At 36.0% G+C, this 9636-nt stretch overlaps 1 protein-coding gene across 1 annotated transcript; it reads left to right on the top strand.

Annotated features, from left to right (window-relative positions):
• Positions 1–979: 979 nt before the first annotated feature.
• On the top strand, positions 980–9166 carry LOC121745308 (flowering locus K homology domain-like). Its single transcript, XM_042139155.1, has 7 exons — positions 980–1168; positions 2712–3333; positions 5400–5652; positions 6809–6957; positions 7046–7318; positions 7975–8169; positions 8715–9166. Exons 2-7 carry the CDS (start codon positions 2722–2724, stop codon positions 8892–8894), a joined length of 1662 nt encoding a protein of 553 aa, XP_041995089.1. The 5' UTR covers positions 980–1168; positions 2712–2721; the 3' UTR covers positions 8895–9166.
• The last annotated feature ends 470 nt before the right edge of the window (positions 9167–9636 follow it).

Below are 9636 nucleotides of genomic sequence, written 5' to 3'. Positions count from 1 at the left end.
TTATAAATTATTTGTAATGCGGTTGATTTACTCAATGAACAAAATACCCTCATTGGAGCGATTTGGGGATTAAAACTAATTTCAGATGGTCAAATTAGGAAATTCAACCTTATTTCTCGGTGTATTGTTCAATACAGCTTCAAAACCCACCAAAAATTTGATAATTAATTTGGGCACTTGGTAAAGTGAATAGTGCGGGCCCATAGTTGAACCTAGGGCTGTCCAGTTTTAAAACAAGGAACTTAAAACAACCATAATCCATTAGAACTAAACCCAGCCATATCCAATAACCTGAACAAATTCTAACTTAGCGGAGGGGCACTATTTTCTTTTAACAATGAGAGTTGGACATGATATAAGTAAAGCCTTTCAAAGAACTCGAATATGACATTTTTTTTGGTAAAAAAAGCGGGCGGAACCGATTACAAAATTAATTAACGGATGTAAGAAATACTTAATCTATCATGCATCAACCAAATACTAAGACCCAAATGAGATTCAATTTCTTGTTAATTTGCATATCTTCTTAAGATACACGTGTTCTTTATATTGCTATGGTGAAAATAAGTTTCCTCATTTTCCCATCATTAAGTGTTTGAATTGTTTCTCTAATCAATTGTAGTATACATTTTTTTTATTTTAGATCACTACATAGCAAAATTTGTCTTGAGTGAAAGAGGGGCATTTTTATTCCTCTGGAGTGGATAAAGAAACAAATGATTTAGGGTGTGGTGAGGGACGATTTTAAATTTATTTTGAAAGAAAGAGTTGTGCTAATATCATGGGTGCTAAGTGCTAACTAAATTGTTAGAAGGATTCAATTTCATTTTCAAGCTCTCAATTTCATGGTATCAATCAAAACCCTAGTAATATTCTAAAAATATAGTAATAAAAATAACATTTAATTTTTTATTAGGTCTGAATTAAAAAATATCAAAGGGCACAAAATAAAATAGACAACTGATTAAAATAATAGGGCCAATTCGAGTTGCACAAGTTTGGAACATTCAAGGGTTGGAAGTTGGAACCCTAGTCCATAAGCGCCGCTCCACCATCTCTGTTGCCGTCACTCACCCCTGTACTCCCGAAGCAGCACACGGCGCGGCGCAGCATTTCCACTCGACCCGGCGACTCCGCATAAGCTGCCAAAGCCAACGGCCAAAAGCAGGTAAATTGACCCCATCACAAATTAGATATCTTGCGAAATCGCCTCCCCAATTAGCAAATCAGACCAAATTTCTCACATCACATCACATACCATTCTCCAAACAAGGATTTCCTTTGTGAAATATCTCATAGCTAAAGGTGATTGCATATCTGAGATTTAGGAGTGATGAATTGTACTTGTAGTGGGCCAAACTTGGAGGCTAAACATAAGCTCCAAATCTCAGTATTTAGTTTAAGCATTAGAGTTTCTGTTTATCCAATAGGTAATCAGATGCCAAGGCCGATTTGATTCTTGGAAATAAAATTTCACTTTTTGGAATTCAGATTTCATCTTTTGAGTTACATTTTTGACAAACTGTACTATACTATTATACACATTGGATGAATCTTTGGTGGGAAAATGTCCAAACATAGATGGAATTGGCTTTCATATGGATATGGATATAGGTATAGATGTAGATGTAGATATTGATATAGATGTTAAATACGTCCAAGGAATACTCATGCTATAGTACCCTTCGCTTAAAGGAGTTCAATGTCTCTTCTATAAAAGGCACACACTTGTGGTATTATTCCGTTTTAGCTATTAGTTGGGAGGATGGGGGTCGGTGGTTTTTAGTAATGTTATTCATTTTCTAGGGGGTTATCTGACACCCCTACAGAGGCTTGCCTAAGGGGTTACACTTTGAGGCCTGGAGGCCCGGTCCTTGGAAGTTTTGGTGTGCAAGACATGTGTATTTCCAAAAGGGTTTGCTTCTCTGGTATTTAAAACTATATAGTTGCTCCATGTGATACTTCAAGTTTAGATTTGACGAAGACTTGTCCCCTCTCACTCCCAGATAGCAAGTTAGCAACCCCTCTCATTGCTCTTAATTTGGCTTGTTGCATGGACATTTAACTACACTTTGCTGTTATTAAGCCCTTCGGTTTTTTCGTTGTACTTTCATATTGTCTTAGAGTCAAACGTTCTTCCTAAAATTGATAGATTGTTGCCACCCTTATTTACTCCAGTGATGCTTAGTTTTTTGTTTGATGGAAATTACACACTCTTTTTATTGTATGTCTAAAATTTTACTCCCTCCGTTCCACAGTAATAGATGCATTTCATTTTGAGCACTCGTTTTGAAAAAAATGATAATAAATGGTTAAAGTTGAGAAAGAGTAAAGTAAGATAGAGAATAGTGTAGAGAAGAGTATTATCTACCCTATTCTCTATCTTACTTTACTATTTCTCTACTTTAACTATTTATTATCATTTTTTCAAAACGAGTGCTCAAAATGAAATGCCTCTATTACTGTGGAACGGAGGGAGTATGTTTTTTCTCTGGTTGTTTCTCTAAAAAAATGAAGTCATTCTTATATTCCTTCAAATCGCATGATATGCTCACTTATACCTTTCTATTGTTGCAATATTTTGATTCTTGGAATGGCAATTCACTTTTTTGTACTAGGAAAATATATGATTGAAGTTGCACCTTTGTTAACGTTTGATATTATGCACATAATTTGTGCTGACCTCATCCATTTTAATTTACATTGCTCAGCTGATATATTATGGAGGAAATTGATCAGAATCCCACCGGACTTGAAGAACAACATGAACATGAATATCAACCTAACAGCGGAATTGAAAATGAACTTGAATACCAGCCTGGCAATGAACAGGAATACCAACCCGGCACTGAACAAGAATACCAACCCGGCACTGAACAGGAATACCAACCTGACAATGAACAAGAATATCAGCCTGATGGGAATCATGAATACCATCCTCAGAATGAGCATGAATACCAACCCGAGAATGAGCTTGGATACCAGCCTGATAATGATCAAGAATATCAACCTGAAGCTGAACATAACAATGAACAAAAATTTGTGCATGAGTTTTCACATGTACCTGGAGAGGAAGACAAACATGAGATAGAAGATGGTATGCCAGAGAACTTACTCACAGATGAAGAAAAGAACCTTACCAATGAAACTGTTGATGGAGGTGGTGACAGATGGCCAGGATGGCCAGGAGAGAGCGTTTTCAGGATGTTGGTGCCTGCGCAGAAGGTTGGTAGTATAATTGGTCGTAAAGGAGAGTACATAAAGAGAACATGTGAAGAGACAAAAGCTCGAATTAAGATTCTTGATGGTCCTCCGGGAACAAGAGAAAGAGCTGTAAGTAAAAAATATGAGTTTGAACGTATTGATCTGAAATGTCTATTTATGCTTATTATGTGTATGATATTTAATTATTCTGGATGTTTAATTTTTGTAATGTCAACATGCTATAAATGATTAGTTCATGATTTCAAGAGCCTGGATGGTTTGTAGTCAGAGACTTGTTCACCCGTTACTTTTTCACTGAGTTCCGTCGTAGCTTTTGGGGATATTGCAAGTGCATTAGTTATTTAGTTTGTTGTTTGATACTATATGATATTCGTGAACCTTGCAGATTGATATGAGTTAGAGTCTAATGTCATGCATCATTATTATAGATGTGTGTGCATGGATATATTTTGTGTTATGGCATCTCCTTGATTCATTAGGATGAAGCTATAAAGTGTGAATTCTGCACTGGGATTATCCATAAGCACATGGCTATAGTTGATGATAATCCTTTTAGAGTGCTTTTTATTTGAGGTAGGTACTTTTAAACAAGTTCCTTTGCAAGTTCTTCTTGACTCATGGCCCTAAAGAGAAGATAGAATTTTAAAGTGTTAACAACGCAAATGGGTGTGTGGTGATAGTATGTTATCAATGGGATACTGAAACGGCCTTCAATCTAGTTGCAAGGAAACACTTCAATGGCACATGATCTTTTTCATAATTTAGTATTTTGTATCTTATCACTGTGGGCTTTCAGTTGTGAATGTATATTATGAGTTGTGAGTTGTGGAGATTTGTTGGTGTTAGTAACGATGAAATAATTCTAATCTTTTCTATATGAGGTGGCCACACATAAAGACTGAATAAAAGGCTGTGAATTCAACTCATACTGTTACCTGTAATAAAATAGTTACATATCTGTTTCAAAATTGAGAAAGAAAAAGGCTCGTGCTCATGCTTGAAGGAGTGTAATATTCATACAAGTGAGAGATATGTTTAATTTTTATATGTTAAATGAATCTCCTTATCATTCTTGAAGAAGTGATCACTGAACAGTTTTAAAACAATAGAAATGCAGTCATTAACATTTCACTACCCCATCTTTATTTCCCTCTGGATATGGAAGAATAGAATTTTTGCTGGCAATTCATTAGGCTAGATTAAAAGCATTTCCCTTAGGATGATGTCTATTGTGTACAACCTATGGGAATTCTAAGAAGGCTCTATTAGGAATCATCCTGACTTACAAAAATTTAGGATCATCAGGTTGGTAAATTACAAAAATTGGGGAGGGAACTAGTACTAATGTAGTTGTGGTCTTCCCACTTTCATACAGTGATTTAAATGCATGGGTTAAGGTTTTGATAGCATGGTAAGTAGGCGTAAAATAATCTATAATTGGTTCAAAAGACTAAGCATGCCTTAATAGAGTGCGTTTCACTTGAATTGGTGGAAACAAATGCAGAACATGTCTAACCTAATAAAACTGGTTTTGATTTCAGTTGTGCAAGAAAAAGTTGACACGTGGAGATATATTTATTTTTATTATATTTTTTTATTATTCTAGTAACCTAGTTCCATTCTTATCAGCTGATCTGCCAAGTTGTTATTCAAGCTGGCCATACGCAGGAAATCTATAACTAATGTAGATAGCTATAGAACGGTTGGTCTATGTCCTAAGTTGAACAAGTTACTTTAAACAAATTTACAAACAAACTTCACATCTCGTCTGTTCGTTCATTAAGTTCACCTGTAAAATGATTATTCTTCTTTAAGCTGTCAATAATAATATTGTTATCAACTATAATGTTCCTGCCAATTTTGTCCACCTACTATGCAGAGGACTTGTTAGGGTTCTGATAATAAGATTATCTCCACTTCCTACCAAAAATAAATCTTGTATTGGCCATTCAACGCTTAAATTATGGTGGTTTAATCGTTTGTGCTTCGTTTGTTCTCTATATCCTGCAGTTACTATTGGAAGCATGATCTCACGGTTATTATGATATAAATATTACTTAAATTGGGTTTTTAGGTTGCTTATGTATTATTATTGTTCTTGGAGTAAATTTCAGTTTATTGCCAAAAGTTCACAATACAAACTCTATCCTGATGCCAACCTTTTTTGGGGATAGGTTATGGTATCTGCAAAGGAAGAGCATAATTCACCTCTGCCACCTGCTGTAGATGGTCTTCTCAGGGTGCACAAACGTGTTGTGGATGGGCTGGACAATGATTCCACTCAACCACCCACGGGTGCAGTAGGCAAGGTCTCTACAAGGCTTCTTGTACCAGCTGCTCAAGCAGGAAGTTTAATTGGGAAACAAGGCACTACTGTCAAATCAATTCAAGAAGATTCTACTTGTGTGGTTAGGGTACTTGGAGCAGGTGTTTCTCTTTGTTAATCGTATATCATGTTTTATTTAAAATATGAACTGTATGCATGATAGTTCTTCTCTTACCGATTATTATTCTTTTCCTCTTATGTTATGCCAATATGTTGCAAAATGGTATTACTCTAGCTCTTGACTGGTCATAAGAGGCATTTTTTTACTATAAGAAGAACCTGTAAGTAGCTTGGGAAAGATTAAAGTTTTAATAATAGTCTATTTGTACATATGAATTGTTCAGACTCTTCTTTTTTAACTGTACCAAGAGGTAAGTGAGTTAAGTTTTAGGTTTGATGTATGGTTCCTTTTGTAAACACGAAAAACATGAAAATCTAATATGACTGACTGTTTTCTATTAACAAACCAGTATCTTTTAGAAGGTTGCTGAATTGCTGGTAATATGTGACCTGATTACGACTTCTGTATTGCATGTGGGAACTGTTTGCATTTTCATGTCTGCAGACTATCCATTTTGTCTGATTTTGATATTTTCTCCTTCGACATAAATAGCCATAACCAGGTTCGTGAAATGCTGTGCATAATTATATCCATTTCCCAGAATTTGCTACTGTATAGTCTAAGTGGATCAAAGTTTGCCACACCCGGCAGCCATTTTACATGTTAGGAAATAAGAGTTTAACGTTGCATAAGTATGATTGTGCAGTGTGCACTCTGTGATTCATAATCTTTTCTACTTTTGGCTATGCTTAGATAGATTTATTACCCTGATAATACATTTCGGAAGATTTGAGTGCTTGTTTTAGTCTATTGAAGGATATAGACTAATTAGAAGCTTATCAGATACTCCCTCCGTCCCACAATAATTGTCACTCTTTCCCATTTCGGTCCGTCCCACAATAATTGTCACACTTCATTTTTACCATAAATGGTAAGTAGGTCCCACATCACTAACTCACTTCACTCACATTTTATTGTAAAACCAATATAAAAAAGCTGGTCCCACATTCCACTAACTTTTCCAACCAACTTTTCTTTACATTTCTTAAAACACGTGCCCACAATAAGAGTGACAATTACTGTGGGACGGAGGGAGTAATAGTTTATGATTTCTTTGACTATCTTTTGTTATAGTCTAATATTCACCATACCTATATCAATTACTCATATATATAGTGCTGGCAAAATTGTTGCAGAAGAACTGCCAGTTTTTGCACTCCAAGATGACAGAATCGTAGAGATAGTTGGCGAGCCTGCAGGCGTTCATAAGGCGATTGAGTTGATTGCATCTCATTTGAGGAAATTTTTAGTAGATCGCAGCATAATTCCGTTAATTGAAATGCAAGTATGTGTCCTATTAAAAGTCCATATAGAATCAAATTTCTATTATTTGAACATAATTTCTGGATCTTACTATCTGATCATTTTGTCAGATGCAAATGCCCAATTCTCAAGTGGAACAACACATGCCTCCAGCTCAGCCTTGGGGTCCCCCGCCTCAATCTTTTCAACCTAATGCACCTTCAGGTCCTGGATACGGAGCTAGCCCCCGTTTCATGCCTCCTCCTAGGCAGTTTGATAATTATTACCCTCCTGTGGACATGCCACCTCCCGAAAAACAACCTCATCAAGGTATATCTGCCTATGGAAGAGAAGGCCCGATGCATTCCTCATCCAGCCAGCCCGCTCCATCAATAATCACTCAGGTTATCTTTTTCTCCCAACATTAAAGCTATCTGGTCAATGAAGTATGACTAGATTCTTGATCAAAGATCAATACCAGAGCCTTTAAAGTCAGAAAGTTGTTTAGATTGGGACTGTTCCCTTGCTGTAGTGATCGTTGGCCTCTTGTTGGTGGACGCTGGAAAATTATTTCCTCTTACAATTCAGTTCCCATCTGAACTGTCCATATATATGTTGATTGTCCTGAACCTTCTTTACATGAGTTCCCCATTAGTTGTCATGCGAGCTGAGTAAGTGCTTGCTGGTATTCTGAAGTTAATTGTGTGATTTGTTACTGGTTTCAGTATTAACTCGCATTCGAGTCATTTAAACACTGATGAAAAAGGGTTTTATTTAGTGCCTCAAATTTACAGAGATAAAATCATCATAAGGCAGGTTTGAAAGTAACCAAGTTTTTTTTATTTCAATGCTATTAGCTCTGGCATGTTTGTAACCATGCATTATTATTACGCAGGAACTGGCCACTTGTATATTACATATCTACAACAAAATAGAGTGGAAAAATTACGAAACAATCATGTTTTGATTATTCAAACCTGCAACCAGATATATAATCATTCATCGTACCATAATCATTACTTTCCTACTAAAGGCATAAATGGAAATGATAAATTTGCAGGTCACACAGCAAATGCAAATCCCATTATCTTATGCAGATGCTGTAATTGGTACACAAGGTGCAAATATTAGCTACATTCGTCGGGTTAGTGGTGCCACAGTTACTATACAAGAAACTAGGGGGGCTCCTGGAGAAATGACAGTTGAGATTAGTGGAACTACTTCTCAAGTCCAAACTTCTCAGCAACTGATTCAGGTATTTTCATTATTTAAACCACATAACTGCTTTATTTTGTTAATTTCTTGTCCACCTACAGAAATTGGAGGTGTATTTTTCTAGCTTTACATGCATTGCACATACATGTATGGTATCCCATGACATTTCTTGTGCCCCAAATTTTGTATGCCTTTCTTAATAATTTGATTCAGAACAATTTCGGGACCTGACGTCTACTCTATGGAAGGTGTTACTTTTCCATCTTCTTGAGAACTTTGATATATTAAGTAGTAATTGGTCTCAAGTTTCTATGACCCAAGACTTTTAAAGAATGTTGTCTGGCCAATAGATCACAATGTCTTACTGCAGCTAATTGATGACTTTATACAATTTCTTGTTGTTTCTCTTTTCATTCTTGTTTATTTTCTTAATTTTCCTGCTGCTACTCATCTCTCATCTGTTGGTGGGGAAGAGTTACCACTTCACTACTCACCTGTCTGCAGCAGTACATCTTTCCTTTTCTTAACTTGATTACTTTTATAGTCCATTGTAAGTACTCATTTCTTATGTACATCTTTTGGTAGAATTTTATGGCTGAAGCGGCTGCAGGCCAAGCCCAAGCGCAAGCTCAACTTGCTTCATCTGCCGATTACAATTCTTATGCAGCTCATGGCTCAGCATACACATCTCAGCCTCCAAATCCCAATCTTTCTGGACAAAGTGGGGGCTATGGCTCTGTTTATAGCTCCAGTTACGGCTATTGAGTTAAGTCACTTCTAAACATCCCCTAGTTTTGAAACTAGCAACCTTAATAAATACGGATTACTTTTTTAATAGATTTGAAAGTTAAAAATTAGAGAGGTGAAACTTGTAGGCATTAGAATTCTGGTAAACCAGTGGAGCATGTTAGTTTTTGTTTTCCCTAATAACTCGAACCCTACTTATTCATGTTCAACCAGTGCCACCATGTATTTAATTTATTGTATCGCTGTTTGTATTTTTGCACTGTTGGATATATATGAGACATTTTTAGTTATGCTGCCCTACTACTAGTTAGTTACCCTGTAGTTTTTTAAAAAATATATTTTTTGCTGCTAAGCTACGAGGTAATTTATTTGTATCGCTGTTTGTATTATTTGAGGACTGTTATGTGTTTACATATAGATCCATTAGCTTATGAGGTATTTTATATTTTGATTAGTAATTTGTCGATGAAGATACAATACTAGGAGTACTAAATACTTATGAGAAGAAATAGACCACGCAAGGTAACCTTATTGAAATGCTTATCATTATCATGGGCGGTAGGCCCACCACATTATCGATCATGCTACTACGTACCTATCTAACTTCTCTATAAACGTGACACCCTAAATAATACTCCATCCGTCTCGCAGGAATATGCACCTTTTCCTTTTTAATTCGTCCCACAAGAATATGCACTTTCCAATTTTAGAAACATTTTCTCTCTCTAATAAGGTGAGATTCATTCTCTACTAACAATAC

This window comes from Salvia splendens, chromosome 8, assembly GCF_004379255.2.
Source record: "Salvia splendens isolate huo1 chromosome 8, SspV2, whole genome shotgun sequence".
Lineage (NCBI taxonomy): Eukaryota > Viridiplantae > Streptophyta > Magnoliopsida > Lamiales > Lamiaceae > Salvia > Salvia splendens.
This window is presented reverse-complemented; position numbering and strand designations above follow the sequence as displayed.

Excerpts from the sequence above, each read along its gene's own strand:
- LOC121745308 (XM_042139155.1), top strand. The coding sequence starts at position 2,722 with ATGGAGGAAATTGATCAGAATCCCACCGGACTTGAAGAACAACATGAA. Across the intron at positions 3,334-5,399 it reads CGGGAACAAGAGAAAGAGCT|GTTATGGTATCTGCAAAGGA; the intron begins GTAAGTAAAAAA and ends TTTTGGGGATAG. Across the intron at positions 6,958-7,045 it reads TTCCGTTAATTGAAATGCAA|ATGCAAATGCCCAATTCTCA; the intron begins GTATGTGTCCTA and ends TCATTTTGTCAG.